General features: G+C 45.2%; 1 protein-coding gene across 1 annotated transcript; it reads right to left on the bottom strand.

Annotated features, from left to right (window-relative positions):
• Nucleotides 1-8066: 8066 nt before the first annotated feature.
• Nucleotides 8067-21420, bottom strand: PLET1 (placenta expressed transcript 1). Its single transcript, XM_059405658.1, has 4 exons — nucleotides 21222-21420; nucleotides 15574-15775; nucleotides 13135-13196; nucleotides 8067-8242 (listed from the first exon to the last, which is right to left on the bottom strand). The coding sequence occupies exons 1-4, from the start codon at nucleotides 21400-21402 to the stop codon at nucleotides 8067-8069; spliced, it is 621 nt and encodes a 206-aa protein (XP_059261641.1). The 5' UTR covers nucleotides 21403-21420.
• Nucleotides 21421-22357: the final 937 nt, after the last annotated feature.

Below are 22357 nucleotides of genomic sequence, written 5' to 3'. Positions count from 1 at the left end.
GTGCCATCCATAATACCCACCACCAGGCTCACTCAACCTCCCACACCCATCCCTTCAAAACCTTCAGATTATTTTTCAGAGTCCATAGTCTCTCATGGTTCATCTCCTTCTCCAACTTCCCTCAACTCCCTTCTCTCCCATCTCCCCATGTCCTCCATATTATTTCTTATGCTCCACAAATAAGTAAAACCATATGATAATTGACTCTCTCTGCTTGACTTACTTCACTCAGCATAATTATCTCTTCCAGTCCCATCCATGTTGATACAAAACTTGGGTATTCATCCTTTCTGATGGAGGCATAATACTCCATAGTGTATATGGACCACATCTTCCTTATCCATTCATCCGTTGAAGGGCATCTTGGTTCTTTCCACAGTTTGGTGACTGTGGTCATTGCTGCTATGAACATTGGGGTACAGATGGCCCTTCTTTTCACTACATCTGTATCTTTGGGGTAAAAGAAATACCCAGTAGTGCAATTGCAGGGTCATAGGGAAGCTTTATTTTTAATTTCTTAAGGAATCTCCACACTATTCTCCAAATTGGCTGCACCAACTCGCATTCCCACCAACAGTGTAAGAGGGTTCCCCTTTCTCCACATCCTCTCCAACACACATTGTTTTCTGTCTTGCTAATTTTTGCCCTCCTAACTGGTGTCAATGTGGTTTTAATTTGAATCTTCCTGATGGCTAGTGATGATAAACATTTTTTCATGTGTCTGTTAGCCATTTGTATGTCTTCACTGGAGAAGTGAAAGACAGGATTTTTAAAAAAAAGATATTTATTTATTTATTTATTTGAGAGAGAGAGACAGTGAGAGAGAACATGAGCGAGGAGAAGGTCAGAGAGAGAAGCAGACTCCCCGTGGAATTGGGAGCCTGATGCGGGACTCGATCCCGGGACTCTGGGATCATGACCTGAGCTGAAGGCAGTTGTCCAACCAACTGAGCCACCCAAGCGTCCCAGACAGGATTTTTAAAAATAATTTCTTTTAAATTAAAAAAAAAAACAACAACAACCATATAATGTATTATTAGCCCCAGGGGTACAGGGACTCAAATAATGGTGAGAGTTTCAAAGCTTGAATTCTGGTCCTCATCCTGTTCTTATTAAGGTGTCCCTCTCCTTTCAGAGCCTGGGTTTCTTTACCCATAAAATGAATGCTTTCTGAAGTTGCTTCTGCCTATTTTCAGATTTTATATCTCTGATTTTATTTTATTATTTTAAAAAAGATGTTTATTTATTTGACAGAACACATGCATGAGCAGGGGGAGTGGCAGGCAGAGGGAGAAGCAGGCTCAATCCCAGGACCTGGGATTGTGACCAGGGCCGAAGGCAGACACTTAACCAACTGAGCCACACAGGGCCCCCATGTCTGATTTTAAGTACCAAAGTAGTACATATTAAATTAGGCAAGGGAGAAGATTATCATAGGGTGGTAGGGTTTGGAAAAGCTCAGTAGAGGAGGTTGGTCCTAAATGGTCCTTGAAGTGACCTGATAGGGTGGGTGGCATTTGGAATTCAGGAGAAAGGAGGGAGGATGTGCTGAGCAGGTACGCTTCCTTTAGTGAGGAAGCTGGTGGGAATGGACCAAGTGTATTTGGGATAGAGCGAAGAGATTAATCTTAATAGAAGGGTGCTGAGATGTGAGTGTGGAATGGGGAGCTAGCTTGGAAATAGGATGGGCACAGCCTGGGGGCCTGGAATATGATTTTGGTTTTCATCCTTTGAGAAATAGGGAGCTGTTGAAGTTTTTATGTTTGCTTCTTAAGGAGGATCACCAGCCGGACGCAGGGAAGGAGGGAGACCGGTTGCAAAGCCACTGTGGGGATCCAGACGTGAGGTGACAGTGGCCAGGAACTGGTGGAGCAGGGCGGTGGAGCAGCGGGGGAGGAGGGCAGAGCTGACATAGTGTGGCACCTTCTGTGGCCTCCAGCGTTTTGCTCAGGACTTTTTACGTTACCTCATGTAATCCCTGCAACCACCCTGGAAGGGGGGTGGTCTGGTTATCTACTGCTTCATAACAAATTACCCCAAAATAGTGGCTCAGAACTGCACGTTTATCATTATTGTCACAGCTTGAATGTGTGAGAAGTCTGGATATATTTTTGCTGGGACCCTTGGTTCAGGGTCACTAATGGGTTGCAGTCCTCTCAAGGCTAGATTGGGAAGGGTCAGCTTCCAGCTCACTCATGGGGTTGTTGGTTGGAGTCCTCAGTTTGTCCCTCCCTTTCTTGCCATGGGGTCCCCTGCATAGAGCAGCTTCAGAGAGGGGAGCTTGCTTCCTCTGCATGGGCAGGTGAGAGGGCGGGGGGAGGGAGCGCCAGCAAGCGAGCACGCACGCGCCCCAGCACGGTGGAGGTCACACTCTTGTGACCTGATCACATTTCTAGATTGTGTTCCTTAGAAGCAAGTCACTAAAACCACCCACACTCGAGGGGGTGGATTGCACATATATTCTAGTGTGCAAAGTGTGACGAGGTGAACAGCAGGAAAGGAGGCTGGGGAGGTCAGTGGGGGTAGGGGAGGCCTGTCATCCCCTTTTTGATGCCTGGAATAAAACACATTTCCTTTTGCAGGAGTGAAATATTTAAGCAGCAGTGGTGGTTTCCAGTGGGCATGGTGGGTTTTGTGGGTAGACGTACACAGATCTTTAAAGCATGATTCTTGAAATCCACACCAACTCTAAGGTAAGAAGTTGAGAACAATTATACTGACTGTATCACTATGAACAGAATGACCAGAACAAGTGGTCATTATATAGCCTGAATTGATGTAGTATTACCAGTGGGTTATAAAAATGGCCAGAATACGATCAGTTGAGTATATACCGCCACTCATAGCCTAGATCTATGGTAAGTGTCCCCCTTTTTTTTTTTTTTAACTCTAAACTTTTACATTCCTCTTGGAAATAGAATTATTTTAAAGATGGGAAACAGATTGTGCTCATTTCACTTTTGTTTTGTCTGGGATATTTCTAGCCTCCCTCGCATATAGAAAAATCATTGTTAGTTTCACACGATTTAACTTTATAGCAAGATTCTGTTGCAAGACACGTTTGGAAACTGTCCCAGATAAACACCCTCTTCGCATAGCTGCAGAGAGAACTGCTATCAGCACCAAAGAAACGTCAGGGAGGGCAGTTTGTGCGCTGGAAGGATTTTCAAAGCTGCAGTTAGGCTTTCAAGTAGCTCATCAGTTGGTTTGCTTCCTTCAGAATCCAACCACCCAATCCCGTGGGATTTTGTCACCATGGAGACAAGAGTATTAATCATTAAAAAGAAGAATTAAAGCACTGGCCTTCCCTTCCTCCCTCCCTCCCACCCTCTTCCTTCCTTCCTTCCTTCTTTAGTCCCTCCTGCGCTCCCTCCCTCCTCTCTCCTCCCCTCCCCTTCCCTCCCCTTCCCTTCCCTCCCCTTCCCTTCCCTCTTCTCCCCTTCCCTTCCCTCTTCTCCCCTTCCCTTCCCTTTCCTCCCCTTCCCTCCTTTCCCCTCCCCTACCCTTCCCTCTTCTCCCCTTCCCTTCCCTCCTCTCCCCTTCCCTTCCCTTTCCTTACTCTCTCTCTCTCCCTCCCTTCCTCTCTTTCTTCCTCCACTCTTCTCCTCTCCCCCTCCCTCTCTCCCCCTATTCCTACCTTCCTCCCCGCCCTCTTTCTCCTCCCCTCTCCTCCCCTCCCTCCCTCCCTCCCTTCCTTCCTCCATACCTGCCTACCTACCTTCCTTCTTGGTTAAAGAAACAATATCCCAAGGTCATATTCTCCAAGATGCCCAAGAAACAAGTCCTCAGTACATCAGCCCAAGTTCACCTTTCAGGCAGCCAGTTTATCAGTGAAAATTCCCAATATTAGTAAAAGTATGAACTCAGTTTAAAGACCTTTTTCACTTTTCACAAATATCTTAATAAATACGAGCACTGTGGCTGATGACAACCTGAAGAAATAGAAGGGCTAGTGTTGTCTTTCACCTTTTAAAGGTTTAATTTGCAGAAAGGACCATAGATGGGTAGCGAGGTATTGCACGGGCATCAAAGTTAACATCCCCTAAAGTGAATTTCCAAGTCCTCCTTCAGACTTCATGCTTCCACCAGCTCCCCTCAAAATGCTGCTGCCATCCATTCATTTTTCCAAACCAGAAATCTGGGACTTGTCCTGGATTCCTACCACTGCTAATCTATCAGAAAGTTTTACCAGTTCTACCTCTAAACTATGCAGTGATTTTTCTCTCTCTCTCTCCCCATTTCCAAGGCCACTGCCTCAGGCCAAACTGCCACCATTTCTTGCCTGGATTATTGACACGGCCTTCTTGCTGGTCTTCTGCTTGCAGTTTGGTTCTCTTCCATACTTGTTTAGTTCTTTCTTCTCCACTGTTACTCCTTGAAAGCTTCCTCTTGATTTTAAAATAGAAACCAAACTTTATGACCCATATGACCCGGTCACTGCCTTTTCCTAGCGTCCAGCTAGGGAGCTGGTCACATTGGCCTTTCTCAGGTCCTAAAGCACACCACTTTCATTCCTGCCTCAAGATCTTTGTATTTTCTGTTTTTATGCCCTCTACCCCCCACCTCTCACCTCTTTGTAAAACTGATCATTCTTAAGATCCCAGCCTAAAGGTCCCCCTCTGGCAGAAGCCCTCCTTGCTCACTCGAATAGGTAGAAATCCCATTATTTTCTATTATAATACCTATACACTCCGCTTTCTCTCAAAACTTTTATCTACATTTCCTTTTGTCTTATTTATTTGCTTACTAGTTGACTGTCTTTCCCAAGCATGTAAGGGCCAGAGCCCTGTTGTCTTTTTAGTTTTCTTTCACCAGGACCTCGCCTAGGGCCCACTACCCAGCAGGTACTGAATAATTAGTTATTGATTGAATAAAAGTGCCTGCCATCTCTAAAGAACTGGTTGATCCTGGTTTGGTAAAAAATTTGAGATTTAATACCAAATTTTTCAAGTATGCTTCACGTAGATGTTATTCTTTATGAACAACGACCACAAAGTAAAATAAAATCCCCTAAGTACATCTCCAAACCTAGTTATAGGCTAATTTTATCTTCCCGGAAAATTTCCATTCCTGCTTGTGAACAAAATTTTTAAAAATTTTCAACTACTACTTTATCAAAAAATAAGTGAGAATCAAGGATCTTTTGGGAAATTGCTGTCCTCGTGGCCACACTGTTATTGGTAGCCACCCTTACACGTGTTCACTGACAAGGTACTCCCTTAATAACAGGATAAACAGTCAAGATTGATGGGTAGGTTTTTTTGTTGTTGTTTTTGTGTGTGTGTGGTTTTTTTTTTTTCAGTGTTTCAAGATTCATTGTTTATGTACCACACCCAGTGCTCCATGCAATACGTCACCTCCTTGATACCCACCACCAGCTTGTGGAGAGGAGGTATGCCGAAGGCAGAGAGAGCCTCAGCTGGTATTGCAAAGAATGCCTTTTATCATTCCATCTGTTTGGCCCCTAAGAGCAGGATTTTTCATAGAGCATGAACTGAATAGATCTGTGGCAACACTGAGGCAATAACATGTTTTTCAGCAAAAATGCCTAGTTTTGTTGCCATAATAACTTTCAGTAACTCCCAAAATATTAGGGGGGAATGTTGAAGCTCCATTCTTGAAGGAGAAAACTATTTAGAAAAGGGGGGAAAAAGTGCAGCCTAACCAGACTGTGGGGTATGTTTTCCACTCTTATTTCAGATTGTGTAGTTAACTGAGCAACGTTGTTGGCATTGGTTGGCTTGTTGTGAATTAACAATATGCTATCCACTGTGTGTCCAGCATCTCGGTCACTGTGGCTCCTGGAGGTGGAGTCAGTCAGCTCTAGTTCACTGTAGGAAATCTGGGGTCGAAGGAGATGAAGGGTCTTATTCAAAGTCATTCATTATGTGGAAGAGCTGGGATTTGAACCTAAGTTTGTTTGGCTTTAAAAGAAAGGGAAGGAGAGTGGAAGGATGAAAGGAAGGAAAGAGAGGAAGGAAGGAAGGAAAACAGACTCAATTAAAATAACGATTCAACAATTTTCCCAAGCTCTTTGAATGTGCTGTCTACATATTTTGTTCGTTTACCCAAAGGCTTTTTGAGTTTGTTAGACTCAAGTGTCTGAGTCTAAAGTTATTTTTACATACAGGTTATATGCATATGCATAGATGAATGTGTAGTTTTTTGCGTCTGTTAAATTATTTCCCACTTCTATCAGGTATATATATTTAACTTCATTCTATCTATATGCATGGACATAACTTACATAAAGGCAGGGTAGGGGTGGTCCATATGACGCAGTTTCAGTGCTGAACCACAGTCAAAGGAATACAGTCCAGTGATCAGAAGGAAAATAATTCTTATTTTCACTTTTATGTCTTGAAGGACATTAAGAGACAGCCAGTTAGTAACTGAGGGCTGCTCTTAGGAAATTTCTTTGCCTCTCCACGCACTCCACAGAGGCTCATCTCTTCTCAGGCCCCACAGTACCAGTCCCAGACTTGGCTTGCTCTTTCTTCTCCACCTTCCCCAGTAACTCTTTATTATGTGGACTGTCAACCTCTCACCCACAGTTTAGCTTTAGCTTCTCTGTAAGAGGAGCTGACCCAGCATGCAAGGGGACGTTTTACTTAGAGGCTTGAAGGGTGGTGAAGGTGGGGCTGAGGGGGAGAAAGGCTATGAAATGTCAGACACTGACCATTTCTCATAAGAGTTACAAGTTAGGGGGTGTCTGGGTGGCTCAGTGGGCTAAGCCTCTGCCTTCAGCTCAAATCATGAGCCCAGGGTCCTTTGATCAAGCTCTGCACCAGGGAGAGCCTGTTCCCCCAACCCCCGCCACTTGCCTCTCTGCCTACTTGTGATCTCAGTCTATCAAATAAATAAAATCTTAAAAAAAAAAAGAGTTAACAATATGCTTACGTTAGTACTTTAAGTCCTTGTTATGGGTACCATTTTATCTGCACATATTTCTGTGGGTACAATACTTGGCTTTCTTGTACATCAATATATCAGTTGTGATGCCTTTTTTAGCCATTAAATAATTATATAGTACTTACTTTGTGCCAGTTACTATTCCACGTGCTTTATATATTAACTGGTTTAATCTCCACAATGGCCTATGGGTAGCTACTGTATTTCTCCCTATTCTACAGATGAGGAAATCGAGTCACACAGATGCTAAATAACTCATACAGGGTCCCACAACTATCAAGGGGGTAAAATCAAACAAGATTGAACGCATGCAGTCTGACCTCAAAGTTTATGCCTTAAGACATTTGCTGAACTACCTCTTGGATGAAATAATAAAGTTTTTTTACTTAATTATTAGTATTTTTCTTTTCTTTTTTTTTTTTTTTTGCAGGAAGCTTTTTTTTTTTTTTTTTTTTTTTTTTTTTTTAGATTTTTTTTTTTTTTTAATTTATTTGACAGAACACAAGTAGGCAGAGAGGCAGGCAGAGAGAGAGGAGGAAGCAGGCTCCCTGCTGAGCAGAGAGCCCGATGCAGGACTCGATCCCAGGACCCTGAGATCATGACCTGAGCCGAAGGCAGCGGCTTAACCCACTGAGCCACCCAGGCGCCCTATTAGTATTTTTCAATGTTTATTTTCAAAAGTAATGTGGAGGTTGAGAGATCATAAGGTAATGTCTGCGTGTTCTGCTTGTCGAGTGTTTTGCTGCCCTGAACAGTCAGTGGGATAGTGACTACTGACCTGGCTCGGTAATCTTTCTGGTGCGAGGATCTTTGAGGTGATGGGATTTGGAAGCCTGCAGCTTTCTCTCCTACTCCCTCAGCACTCCCTTCCCGTAAAGGGGTGGGCAGTTGCTGTTTCTAACAGAAGGTAAGGATGCATTGAATTCACAAAACAGGAAGCCGCAAAGAAGAAAACCCAGAAGTGGAAGAATGAGGTTGGGCAAGGGAGCGTGGGAGTGGAGACAGTCCATCTTTTGTTCACCTCTTTTCTGTGCAGGAGGTGCAGCGTGGGGTTTCCCCGAAGTTCCTGAATGCCTTTGTTTTCCTCATGGTGGGTCACCCTCCCATCAGGATTAGTTTTTTCCTAGACTGAACAGGCATACTTGTTTATCTCTTTACTCTTGCTCTCCTGGGGGCTCATTGGACTCGCTGGAGACACCATGGATGGCAGATAACCCAGAAGCCTCCTGAGGAAGTGCGGCCTCTCGAGCCCAGGGAAGATAACCCTTGTCGAGAATACGACACTCTGTGTCTGAACCTGGCTTTTTCTTCTGAATCCTCTGCAGTGCTCCTGGTGGCCAATCAGACAGGGCACAGAGCAATGCTGACCTCCCACTTCTGACTAGACCCTGAGAACTAAGGTGTGGATGTGACAGGAAGTCCAAATGGAGGCCCACTGGCAAGAGCGCTCAGATGCCACCTGGGCCAACCCTGAATGGAACAGATGAGAAATCAAGGCAGAAGCTCACCTCCTTCCTTTGGAGCAGAACTGGAATTTAATAGGCTCCCTGCCTCCAAATTCAGTGCCCTTGCCGAGCTGCCTCTGGGCTGCGTGTCTGAATTCAGCCCTTCAGATTTCTCCAAGTCTAAAAGTTTTCCAGCTTGAGAGAGTGTTTTTGCTGAGGCTCCAACAGTTGTCCCACCTTCTACATGGAGCCTGAGATGCAGCCAGGCTGGGCCATGACGGATAAATATGAGCCTGTTCCTAGCTTTTGGGTCAGGGCTCAGTGCAGTTTTTCTCAGAGGTGGCAGCCGAGTGGGGCGTGGGGGAGCGCTGCTGGAGCACACCGCCTGCTTGTGCCCCTGAGAGAGCCCCATACCTTCTTGTCATAGGGCCCTGGGGAGCCCGCTGTCTTGGGGGATCCAGGGGGTGCAGGAGCCACACAGGGGGCTCTAAGGGTGTCCTGGTTAATGGTGCAGACTCTCTATCGAAACCCAGCCTCACGACTTACTCACTGAACGACTCTGGGCCAATGATTTCTCTCTCTCTGCCTTAGTGTCCGTGTCTATAAAATATCTGTATCTCTAGGGTTGTGACGATTAAATGGGAAGATGCACTTAAAGCACTTAGCACAGCACCTGGTAGTTACTAGTGGTGGCTACTGAGTCATGTCACAGAACATGGCAGGATGAGGAACTCCAGGAATCGGTCTGTTCACTGCAGCAACCATTAAGCTGGCAAAGACTGTCGGAGTGAACTTTCTCAATACTCTAGGATCTAAAAAAACCAAAAAACAAAACAAAAAACCCTTCCAGCTATTAGAGGAATGCTTAATGAGGAAAGAGGCTGCTAAATTTTGATATTTAAGAAAATCTCTCAGGTCGCTGGCTGAGCTCTGAGATAACAGGAGAGAGCGGTCAGTGACCACGCTCAGTAAGGAATGTGGTCTGCACACGATAGTTGGGAAAAGTCCCTAAGCAAATGGAGGGTGGCCCTCAGCGAGCAGCAGCCTGCCCTGGAGGGGAGGCAGAGCCTGATTTCCAGAGTCACCACGTTTTAGCCTTCAACATGTCCGGGGTTCAACAAAAATCAAAGACCTACAAGTAGGAAAAGTGTGTCTTATTCACAGGGAAGAAGAAATTGACAGAAACCGTCCCAGAGGAAGGCTAGTTTCTAGATATTGGCATCTTGGAATTTAGGTAATTATTAGAACTTTGCTGCTTATTGCCAGGGTATTGTTGGAAATCCCATGCTTTCTTTTGGTTTTACATTGCATTATGAATATTATAAATATTTTTCCCATTTCTTAATGGAAATTACCATTAAGGAAAAAATGACCAGTTTGTACTTGAAGAGAAGTAAAATTGGGAAAACTTTACCCTTAGATCTGGCTTTGAAAGCGTACACACTCTCAGCATTCTATTAATTTTTTAATGTTCATATACATGAATAAAATTAGACAGATGTACTTTAATCACTCTATTAAAGACTTATATTTGAATTTAACACATTTTTGTTTGAAGTGTAGCTTATTTGGTATGACATAGGAAATAGTATCTTTATACCATCATATTTACCTATGGTTGTTTGCTCAGACATGGTACATTCCTGTTTTCTAGCCCTTCACGTGCTACTGGTGTGGCCAATAATATCAGGACTATTCCTTTTTCCTTTCCTTGTTGGGTGACATGAGGCACAGAAGCTCTGTGTAAGCTGAGTGGGTTTGGTCAGAACTCTGAGATCATCCTGAAAGTGAAGAAAGGTTGTTCCCACAGAGACTCAGGTATGGAGGAATCATTTGGCAGTGAACAGAAGTTTACATTGGCTGCGGAATTGGCTGTCAGCATGTGAAACTGAGAGCCAGAATTCCAGGTTACACCCGGACTAGGTCTAAGTAGTAAACAAAAAGCCTAATTTGTGTCTTGAGAGACACAACTGAACATCCGTTGATGTTCACCAGTTGAACATGTGTGTGCCCCAAGTCCACCAGTAAATGGACTAGCTACCCTCCACCAAGTGACACCCAGGTCTCTGTTTTGGTCCAAAGCAATGGTAGTAGAGTTGCCCATTTGAGAATGTAAAGTCTTCATTCACATGCCTATAAGAGCACTGGCTTGGAACTGAACTTAGGAGGATATGGTAGAGGCAGGAGCAACTGTTTTTCAGCTTCCTTCTAGGAGAGGAATTTGCTGGTGAGAAACACCAGCAGGATTTGAATGGCACTTGTGATTGGGCAGAGGAAGGTTCTGTTGGCCAAGCTGGTTGTCCTTGGGACTGGGTATGGGGTTGTCCTGGCTGTGAAGAAGTGTCTTGTCATTGAGGTTGGGTGTGGGGTTGTTGTGGTTGTGGAGAGGTATTTTCTTGTTGCAGTTGAGTGTGGAGTTATTCTTGTCGTGTAGTTGTGTCCTGTTGTTGAGGTAGGGTGTGGGTTTGTCCTGGTTGTAGAGATCTGGGAAGTGGTTGTGTCTGGAAAACAAAACAAAACAAAACAAAGGCATCAGAACCTGCTTTGGGGGGGCACTGGAGAAAGGAGGCCAAGCTGATGGAACACTAGAGCCAGAGTTTATGAGCGAACTTCCGTCAACACTTTTTAGTGGCTAAGTGTATGTAGAGGAGTAGGAAAACCAGGGAGTATAGAATGTCAAGGAAGAAAAAATAAGTAAGAAATATTCTCCACCGTTAAGGTCTACACAATCCTACAGGGAAGGAGTTTAAACAACCACTGAATTTGTTGGGTGGGTACTCTGTCCTCAAATGTCTTCATGTGCTTAATGTTATATTAGGCAGTGCAAATATGATCCAGAATGGCAAAATTAAATATTTTTTCTTGCTAATTTCAAAGGTTGCATGTAACGCTTATGAGAATTAGATATCAGAGTGCCTGGCCTGGGTGGCTCAGTTAGTTAAGAGTCTGCCTTTGACTCAGGTCATGCTCCCAGGGTCCTGGGATCGAGCCCTGTGTGGGGCTCCCTACTCAGTGGGGTAGCTGCTTCTCCTTCTCCCTCTATGTGCTACTCCCCCTGCTTGTGCTCTCTCTCTGTCAAATGAATAAATAAAATCTTAAAAAAAAACCAAACAACTAGTATCATCGAGACCTGAGGATGGCTACCCCTGCTCTAAAGCAAGTACCCAGAAGCCCCATTCAAACCCTGGAATCTCTTTCTGTGATTTCAGAGGCACTTCTCATTCCTCTGTGCAGGGATCTGACCACCCTTGGGTTCTCTGAGGTTGCCTTCCAGAGAAGCAGAGATAACCAGGCCCTGTGGGTAGTCTGATCTTGGAAAAACTAGAGCCTTTTTAATGATGCCTCCAAGGGTCTGTGGATCAAAGAGGATTATATGGAAGAAGAAAAAAAAGGGAGAAGTCCAGTGATTTGCTCAGGCTCAGGCACTCTCCCCTGGTGCGAGGGTGCCTTCCAATTACAAGGCACTGTGTTTTATCTCTTAGTGTTTCCCAGGGTAGATGTTTCTCCAGTATCCCACTGACCCACTGAACCACAAGGTCTGAACACAACAGCTTGCTTGCTTCCTTCCTTCCTTCCTCTCTTCCTCCCTCCCTCCCCTCTTTTCTTTTTTTCTTTTTTTTTCTTTCCTTCTAAGCTGGATTTTATTAATGTGGAGCCAAGGAATCCTGATTAGAAGCAAACACTTTTTTCTTTCTTTCCTAGCATTTACATGAGTGTTCATCTTGAAAATATCCTTCAGGAGGAAAATAACACCCCAGTCTTTTCATAGAGGGGAACAACCAAGGAAGCCATGAAGGCACTCATGTAATAGATTCCTTAGACAGAATCACTTTGAAATTTGTTGTTGTAGATAGATATCCCTTGTGTCCACATTTGCAATGTATGGCCAGCAGGAAGATGGGCTGCGTACTACTTGTATTTCAGTGTTGGGGGACCCCCAAGGAAGACCTGTTATCTAAACACTGAGAAGGACTAATGCTTCTTGTTCTTGGTTGAACTTTGTATTTAAAAATTTCATTAAGAATGAAAGATTGTCTTTTTATAGTTTTGAGGTAAGTCTAAGATAAGTGGAAAAAAGTGTAAGATATGGACCGCGAGTCCTAATTTCTCCATTTACTTTCTGTGTGTCTTCAGGCAAGTTACCTATCTTTCCTGCACCTCAATTTCTTGAATTTGTTTTAGCTCCCTAGAAGAAGGTAAGAGAGAAGGAATAGGACAGAGAAGGCAAGAGAAGGACGAGGAGCTTCAGGATGGCCGTAAATTGGGGACAACAGCCTATTAAAGGTCAGTGGAAATCCTTGGTGGTGGCCAGAGGCCACTCTAAGAACTAAGGAAAGTATGAGCATTTCTATACTCTTCTTCAAGCCTTCTTTGTGCAAATCTTTACCCCTTTCCTTGAGTCCCTTGGTTAAAGTCTGCTATACCTAGGAAGGCATTGTGCAAGTGGGAATGCATTGTGGAAATTAAGCAAAGAGCTGATTTTCCTATCCATCGGTGTGGCATTGGACATAATGGCTTCCAAGGAAGCAGGAATCTGGAGCCACAGGTGGCTAATTAAAGGCCCCTGGGAGTTGGCAAAAATCTTGGGAATGGCTTTTGCTTCCCAGAGGCATAGGATAAGGGGTCACACTGTCTTCTGTAGGTCTCAGGTGTTCTGGAACTCAGCTGACATCTGGATACCACATGATTAGAAGACTCTTCTAAGGCACCCACCATCTAATTTTCCACGCTGACCGAGTCACTGCCAGATGTGTAAATAGGCCACAGAGGAACTTACCTTTTCTTCCTAGTTGCAGAGAAGAAAATGTAGCAGCATTGTAGAAATTAATACTGAAGGCTCTGTGGAGGGCAAATCAATAAGAGATAATGGTGAGGCCCTCCGCTGTGGAATTCACAAGTCTAGCTCCCTTTTCTGCCTTCCCGGGAGATCCTGACCTTGGTGTTCTCTACAGCACTGTCAGCCGATCATTACTGATCTGTCGTATGTTGTCTTGACTAAGATTCTCCACGGTCTTGCTCCAGTGAAGCTCTTGTCCATCCCCCACCCCACCAACTTCAGCACCCTGAACTCCCCACAAGCTGGAATGCACTTCTGGTCATTGTTCAAGCCAGTCCTGCCTGTGATCTCCATCCTGGTCCCATCTGCCCAGATACTGCACAGTAACTTCTGTGAAGTCATTTCTCCACGTTGTCATTCCCAGACAGAGCCCCGTTAGAGAGACGTGCCCCGTGACTGCATGGCCTTGCTGGGAACCAGCCCTGCCATGAGAGGGCTCCTTGAGGGCAGGTTCTGTCGTCAGCAATGCCTGACACGTAGTAGGTGCTTAATGCTTATTAAGTGGTCTGTACAGCTTGGTGTGTTGTTCTGTCAGTGGTCACGTTATTAACCCCGTCTCCCGTTCATACATTCAACAGTTAACTAATGAGTGTGCGCCACTTGCCAGTCCCCATGCTTGGTGCTGAGGGGACAGTGGTGAACGAGACAGGCATGGTTCTTACCCTTCTGGCACTTTACAGTTTCTTCAGAGAAACAGACTTGCAACAAAACAATTGTTAAATAATTGATCACAGTTGTGACGTGTTGTGACAAAGCAGTGGAAGTTATGAGAGTGCAAATAGGAAGCTGGAGCCTGACCCGGGGGTTTAGGGAATGCTTTCTTGAGGAACTGATACTCAACTTCTGCAGTTATTTCTGTAGGGGCCTTGCCTCCCCAAAACTCATTGTGGAGCCCCGTGGACAGGGGCCTCTTCACATCTCACTGTGCCCCGCCCGGCTGCTCTCCATACCCCCATCATATGTGCTGCTCCCCTCGCCGTGTCAGGAGTGGGTACCAAGGCTGAACAAGCAGAGAGGCCAGTGCAGGGTAGGAGGGGTCTGCAGACCACACTGTTGGTGGGAATGTGCTGTTTCTGTGGCAGGTTGCTATCGTTGGGCCTTTTATCTGTTGTTGCATGGAGTGTGGAGGCTTTAATGAGGTGAGAGGAAAGCAAAGTCGTTGCCCTGATTAGCTTTGGCCGATTTCTAAGAGACTGCTGTCCTCGGGAGGCTGGAATGCAGCAACTCCCTTGGATTTGGGGCCCAGTCACCTCTCCAGAACCAGCTGAGTCTGACCAGGCCCCAAGATGGTGGGAGAAGGCAGGATGGCTTGATGGCATCAGAACCACCAATGTCCACAGAGACTTGGTGGCTGTTCACTACCAAGGGGACACCACTAGGAGCCACGGCCCGATGGTCAGACCTGACCTTTCAATACAAGTGGCAGTCTGAAAGTGTGAGGGCCTCTCAACATGGGCTCCTGAGGTAACTTGGATAATGTCATTAGCTGAGAGGAAGGTCTTTCTGTTAAAGTGTAATGCAAGCCCCCATGTGGCCTCACCTCACAGTCTGAGGGTGTCCATTTTGTGTGACATTAGAAAGCCAGTTTTATGACACAGTCATCACATGTGGCATTTCCAAAATGAATGTGTGTTTTAAAAAATTATTCTCTGGAATTTGAAGCAAACAGCATGTCCAGTGACAATGATTCTTTGCTTCACCAACTTTAGTCAGGCTCCAGAACCTTCTTCTAGGCCTGTCTGTGCACTTCCTTGTAAAATCCGGTTTTAGTGAGAACCCTGCTAAATCAGTTCAGCAAGTACCTCCCACTGTGTACCCCTAACACCTAGTTCTTCGTCTTCTCCCACCCCAGGGGAATATCTGATGGCCCTGGCCTGCCTTCTGCAAGAATCCTGTTAGGTCAGTTTAGCCAGAAGCCCCCCTCACAGGCCCTGTTGTTTCCTCTCAGTGATCCCCACCCTGCTCCGTGGCTCTAAATTCCCACTTGCCTGTGATGTATTCAGAACTGAACTTGGTTCTATCCTGAGGTCTCTTCTCTCCTGTTGCAACAGGCCCAAATAAAGTGTTTTCATGTGTTTGCTTGTTTGGTTTTAACCACTCTACAGCTATGGTTTTCTTTAACACTAGAGCGATCTTTGTCTCTGTTGCACCTGCCTGGGAGTGGGGGAGGGGGGAGGAGTGTGTGTCTGTGTCTGCGCACATGTGGGAACTCCTGCAGGGAGAAGGACAGAGTAGTGAGGCAGAAAGGAGTGCAGCTACTAAATTTTCAACATCGTGTCTGGAGTGCGTTTTGAGTCATCCAAGGTCAGCGTGAAACTGTGTAAACCCCATCTGCGCTTGTACAAGCCCAAAGCAGATCACACAGGGGTAGTTTCTTACTGTAGCGCGACTGTGGTTATGTTCGTCGAGTTAGGAGATACCCAGTTTGCCATGAAGATCTGATCCCTCTGGTTATCCAGGCGATACAGGGCACTGTTGCGGCAAACCTTGTCTGCTTTCTCCCAGAGGCCCAGTGAGTTGTTGTTCGCGTCCACGGCTCGCAGGACCACAGAGCTAACGCTGGCATTCACGGGAACCCATACTAGGAGGGAAGGGTAGGGAACCAGTCAGCCATTTGTGCAGTCAGAAGGGGGATGAGGGTCATGAAATCAAACTTCAGCAGGAAAAAGGAAGTTACAACCAGTGTGGTACCTACGGTACGATCCCATGCAGACAAAGGTCTGGAAGGAAATAGAAGATATTAACTATGGTGATTTCTTGGTAGTGGGATTATCAATTATTTTTATTTTCTTCCTTGTGCGTTTTTGTTTTCCTCATTTTCTCCAGTAAATGGTAAACAAAAGAAGACCTGTGCTCTGGCCCTGGTTTTGCTGTAGAACAGAGGTAAGATCCTGGTTGGCTCTTAACCTCCAGAGCCAGGTTCCTGTGCACCAGATAAAGGAGATGGGTTGTTCTGCCCTTCTCTCGGCGGGAGAGCAGGGTGGGGAGAGGCGGGGTTGTTGCCTGGGAAGGGGTCAAGTGGGCCCACTGGGCAGTGTGTCATGACATTAGGCACCCTTAGTGCCAAGTTAAAGCAGAGCCCATTCTTGGTCCCAGAATCACTGATTCCCTTGGTCTCTGTTGTTGAGTGTGAGGGAAGGGGTGTGGTCTCTGAGCCCCTGTCCAATAATGCTAGGGTTTCCTGGCCTTCCCCAGTCAGGTAATTCTTCCCTGTTGACCTAGCATAGGATATACTCACAGGGACAGCACTGACACTTGCCAATTCTAGCATTCTGATATGTAACAGGGAGCGTACTTCAAGAGGACATTTCAGCCTGTCCATTCCCTCCCTTAAAAGATCCCTTCTGGGAGAATTTCTCAGTGCTAAAGTGTTATTCTCCAGGGCCCTGTCAGCCACCCAAATCCTTTGAGAGGTTTTTCCGTACAAAGCAAAGAAAGCCAAGCATGTGGCACAATAGGATCAGACAGTACTACTGGGTAAGAATTCTAGCTTTCACATTTAGGAGCGAGTCATTTCCTCTCTCAGCCTGTCCGTCACTCGCTCTGCAAATAATTATGGAATGCCCACTCTACACCAGGTCTGGTCCTGGGTCTGAGGATGAGGACATTAGCCCTCATGATACAGAGATCATAGTACCTTATCTACAAGGTTCCTGGGAAAAGCACAGAGAGTGTAAGGCTTTCAACACATGATGGGTGTTGAATGAATTGGGATTGTTATTTATTTATCTTTTTTAGGACAAAACATTTCTGTTCTGTTGTTTTGGCCAATCAGGGTGGGCTGAGCCAAACCCCACTGGCCTGACTTGCCCACTGAGAACCTGACCCTTGTAGACGTGTGCACGATAGTGAGGAGGGTGGTGCTCAGCGATGGTATCCTGAGATCGTACCAAGTCTGTCAGTTCTCCCACGGGCAAGCTCTTGTTTCTGCTGTTACCTCTGCTCTCCCTCTCTCACACTGGCTTCCTGCCTCCTTCCTTCCCTCCTACGCATCTGTAACTTGGGTTTCTGGCCTCCACCTTCCCTCTTCAGGCTGCAGCCAGATCACTTCCACATACAGCTTTTCTGTGAGGACAAAGTACTCTCCCAAACCTTTCAAGCGCCCATCTTTCTAGACGACCTAAAGATTTCTGCTTTTACATTTTTACTTCTGTTGATTACAGTACCCAACATATGGCTTTTATGACCCTCCTAACCTGGCTCGCTGTGCTTTTTGCACTCCTGCTCTAGGTGCAGCCAACCCTCCTCGGTTCTGCAGGTGCAACTGGCCCATACCTGCCCTTAACCTTTGTTCATGTCTGGAACCCTGCCTTCTCATCACACATCCCATCCCTGCTTACTCTCCAGGACCTTACCTATGTTCCACCTCTGGCCCAGTCCAGCCTTCTCTTCCTTTCATTCCTGAAACATTTACATTTGTTCCTATAGAGTTGAGTAGTTAATTACATTCTGGCTTGTTCTCTGTACTGTGGTTTCTTCCATGTCAGTATCTGGCCAGCCCAATGCTGGGAACTTGGAGGGCTCTAAATAACTACTGATTGATTTAAAAAGTTGTGCACTCAAAAATGAACTATTGGGACTTCATCAAGATCAAAAGCTTTTGCACAGCAAAGGAAACAGTCAACAAAACCAAAAGACAACGGACAGAATGGGAGAAGTTATTTGCAAATGACATATTGGATGAAGGGCTAGTATCCAAAATCTATAAATAACTTATCAAACTCAACATCCAAAGAAGAAATAATCCAGTCAAGAAATGGGCAGAGGACATGAACAGACATTTCTAAAAAAAAAAAAAAAAAAAAAAAAGACATCCAGATGGCCAACAGACACATGAAAAAGTGCTCCACATCACTTGGTATCAGGGAAATACAAATCAAAACCACAGTAAGATATCACCTTACACCTGTTAGAACAGCTAAAATTAACGTCAGGAAATGACAGATGTCGGTGAGGATGTGGAGAAAGGGGAACCCACCTACACTATTAGTGGGAATGCAAGCTGGTGTAGCCACTCTGGAAAACAGCATGGAGGTTCCTCAAAAAGTTGAAAATAGAGCTACCCTACGGCCCTTCAATCACACTTCTGGGTATTTACCTTAAAGATACAAATGTAGTGATCTGAAGGGGCACATGTACCCCAATGTTTATAGCAGCAATGTCCACAATAGCCAAATTATGGGAAGAACCTAGATGTCCATCAACTGATGAATGAATAAAGAAGATGTGATACACACACACACACACACACACACACACACACACATACATACACACACACACACACACACACACAAAATGGAATATTATACAGCCATCAAACCCCCAAATCCTGCCATTTGTAACAAAGTGGATGGAACTAGAGGGTATTATGCTAAGTGAAATAAGTCAATCAGAGAAAGACAACTATCATATGATATCTCTGATATGAGGAATTTGAGAGGCAGGGCAGGGGGTCCTGGCAGGGGTAGGGAGGGAAAAAATAAAATAAGGTGGGACCAAGGAGGGATACAAAGCATAAGAGACTCTTAAACTTAGGAAACAAACTGAGGGTTGCTGGGACTTGGGGTGGGGGTAAGGATAGGGTGGCTGGGTTATGGACATTGGAGAGGGCATGTGCTATGGTGAGTGCTGTAAATTGTGTAAGCCTGAGGATTCACAGACCTGTACCCCTGAAGCAAATAATACATTATATGTTAATTAAAAAATAGTTGTACACCCAGTGCTGGACAGTGCCCTTAAATAAGATGAAGGTTCAGGCAAACAGGCAAGCCCCTTTTATCCCTCTTGCCCATGGAGGCAGATACATACCCAGCACAATCTTAATGTAAATGTCACTGCGTCATGGGTTTCTTTCATTGATACCAAGACAGACCCAGAGAACCTCTTCTAATGTTAACCTGCCTGAGCTGCATGTGTGCTATAGGACATTCCAACCCATTTATACATGACTTACCAATGTTGACACAAACCCTGAAATTTAAAAAACTTTAAAATCAAAATAAGGAGAAGTGGTTGGCCTTTGTTGGTCTTTACCAAGTCTCCTCAAAAGTCCTGAGTCCCAGTGCAATCCTGCAATGACACTCTCATGAGGAAAACATGGAGCCTGTTGTGTAATCCTGGGTGTGGAGTCTGGCACTTCACATCTCCCTGAGCGTAGGATTTTGACTCTCAGCTTAAATAATTCACATAGTGATTTGGTCTATCACGGAGTTTTAGCACATTTCTGCTCTGAAATGAAGTGGGGTAAAGTTTGGAGAAATGCCTGGCACGAAATAGGTGTTCAATGACCTGGAGTTCCTCTCCTCCTTCCCCTTTCTCTCTGTTCTACCCAACACCTCGGCAAATGTTCGATTTCCCCCTCACCCAGCATACTCCCTTTCAAGGGGTCTTACGGATCCTCTCTTGACTGTTCTCCTGCCTTGCTACTCTCAAAAGAACCCCAGTCGACATATCTCCACCCGGCATTTTCACGAGATAGTTTTCTTTTTCTTCCATGTCAACAGCAAAATCCCTCACCTTGTGATATGTTATCTTAAGTGTGGGGTCTTGATCTCTTTTGTAGCTGTCCCTCGGCCCCCCAGGTCCTTCCCCATGTGCAGGGTCACACATATGCCTTCCTGTCCTCATCTTGAATTATAAGATTATCCTCCCTGTTTTGGGAGGACAAGGACTGAGGGAGTGGGATACAATGATCTGAGTCACAGCTGAGGCCCTTAGTGACAGTCCCCAAGGAAAAAGAGAAAAGGACAAGCTGGGACAAGCGTGTGAAGGCAGACCATTGTCATTCTCCTGCTGAAGTCTGGAATCTGTGGTTCATGGCTATGGACATCACCTTGGTACTCTCTGCAGAATTTGGTTAGAGTTCTAGGAGAGCAGGACGACATAGTAATGAGACAGCAGGCTCTGAAGCTGGACATCCTGGCTGAACAGAGCTGGACAAATCTTGGCTGTTACTTAGGTTCAGATACTAGCAATGCTATCCACTATGGCCTTGGGTAAAACTTGAACTTCCCAATGCTGCGGTTCTCATCTGGGAAGATAATAGCATTTACCCTTAGGACAGCACCCAGCATGTAGTAAGAAGTCCTAGCTCTCCTTATTGTAAGTGAGGGTCGTAGAGTGCAGTGGTTAAAGACTGGGTGTCTGAAACTGGACTGCTCAGGTTCGTATTCCAGCTCCATCCTGTAAGTAGCTGTGACCTGAGGAAGTGAACTAACACCTCTACCCCTGTTTTCTCATCTGTGAAACGGGAATGGTCATTGTATGTTATCTGCCTAACATATTTTTGTGAGATCTAAATGCATGAATACATGTAAACCACCATATTAAATGTTGTTTTTATGAAAGTAATAAGAAATTACCTTTCTCGACTTATAGGTTTGGCTGATCCAAAACAGAATATTTGTTAAATATTCTATGTACCTTGAAGAAAAGCATTGGACTGGAAGGAAAGACCAAGATTCAGGAGCCGGCTCTGCCCCTTAATAGCAGGGGAGCCCTGACTTGTAACCTAACTTTTCTCAGCTGCAGGCTGCTTATCATAACCAAGGTGGAAGAGTAGCACTCTCCCTGCCTAGCTCACTAGGGTTTCCACCCACACACCAAAGGCAAACAGTGCCTCCCAGTGTTGTGCAATATACTATCATCCACGGTGGCATTGTTTTATCAAATGAATGTGAACAGACCACACATTGTGATGCACTTATTACCTGTGAAAACAATAAAAACACCCACTCTATTGCAGTCTGAGAACTTTCCACAGGTGTGCTCTTGCTGGGGCTGTTAACCTGGGTGTCAGGACTTCATGACTCCTGGCTCTGGTTTGCACAAAGGACAGGGAGGAAACAGTCCCACCCGACCAACTCTCTCACACACAGGCTCTTTCTGTTTCTGCCCCCACTTCCCATCTGGGTCAAAAACACATGTTTTGTGTGACTGAGAGCAGGAGTGGAGGGGTGTGCTCTGAAATTCAGTTAATTCCCCTCAGAAGACAAAGGACAACAAAAAGAATGGCTTCTCCTCACCTGTGTAGTTTGTGTTGCTTTCATAGACATCTGAATTGGCCATGATGCCTTGGCCAGTGGTGATGACCTCATTGAAGAGGACGCAGTTGTCAATGTCACCTGCAGAGCTGGCAGAAGAACACAGTAGTCCGAAGCATAGAAACAGCCAGAGTGGCAGCAACATGGAGCTGAGGACTGTCATGGTCTTGACTTGTTTGGAAACTGCTGGTCCTGGTGCTGGGTAATACCTACACCGCAACTGTTTTTATGCCAGGCTGGAGCTTCTGCGTGAGGTCACACATGCAAATCTCCTTCCCACTCCTCCCTAACATGAACGGGTGTTGGAAATTTGGCCCAGGATATCAGTAGAGGTGACTCACCCAGTACTCGTCAGCATGACCCTTTACCAAGTCCAGTTTTGCTCAAGAAGGGGAAGGTATTGATCATGGTTCTATTTTGCATCTCATTCATCTCAGCCTCTGCTATTTGAAGAAAGCTGTTGAGAAAAGTCTTAGCACTGGCAAAGGAAAATTCAGAGTTGAGTAATCATCACGTACCTGCCCCATTTAGAAGCTCCACACTTCTCTGTAGGGAATTCAGGCATAAAAGCTATGTTTTCTTGGAATAGTACATATCATTTTCTGGCTCCCCTTTATTGAACATGTTTCCAATCCCAGTTAATTTTGTGATTAGCATAAAACTAGGAAGACTGTGCTTTTGGATTTATATTTATTTTCTGGAAAGAAATAGCGTTGGTCCACCTTATTCCTGACACATTCCTACATAGTGCTATAACACAAGGAAACTACTAAAAAATCAGAAAATATGTTTTCTTATATCTCTCTAATGATCTTTAGGATTTATTCACTGAAGGAGTACTGTGTAAGTAGAAAGGAACCAGAAAAAAGTAGGATAGAATCAAGATGATATTTATATATGTTTTTTCTTTTTTTAAAAAAATATTTAATTTATTTATTTGACAGACAGAGATCACAAGTAGGTAGAGAGGCAGGCAGAGAGAGACGAAGGGAAGCAGGCTCCCTGCTGAGCAGAGAGCCCGACGCGATTCGGGGTTCGATCCCAGGACCCTGGGATCATGACCTGAGCTGAAAGCAGAGGCTTTAACCCACTGAGCCACCCAGGTGCCCCTATATATG

The sequence above is a fragment of the Mustela nigripes genome, chromosome 1 (assembly GCF_022355385.1).
Source record: "Mustela nigripes isolate SB6536 chromosome 1, MUSNIG.SB6536, whole genome shotgun sequence".
NCBI classification, from domain to species: domain Eukaryota; kingdom Metazoa; phylum Chordata; class Mammalia; order Carnivora; family Mustelidae; genus Mustela; species Mustela nigripes.
Note: the sequence above shows the minus strand (reverse complement) of the source record. Positions and strands in the feature narration are given on the sequence as shown.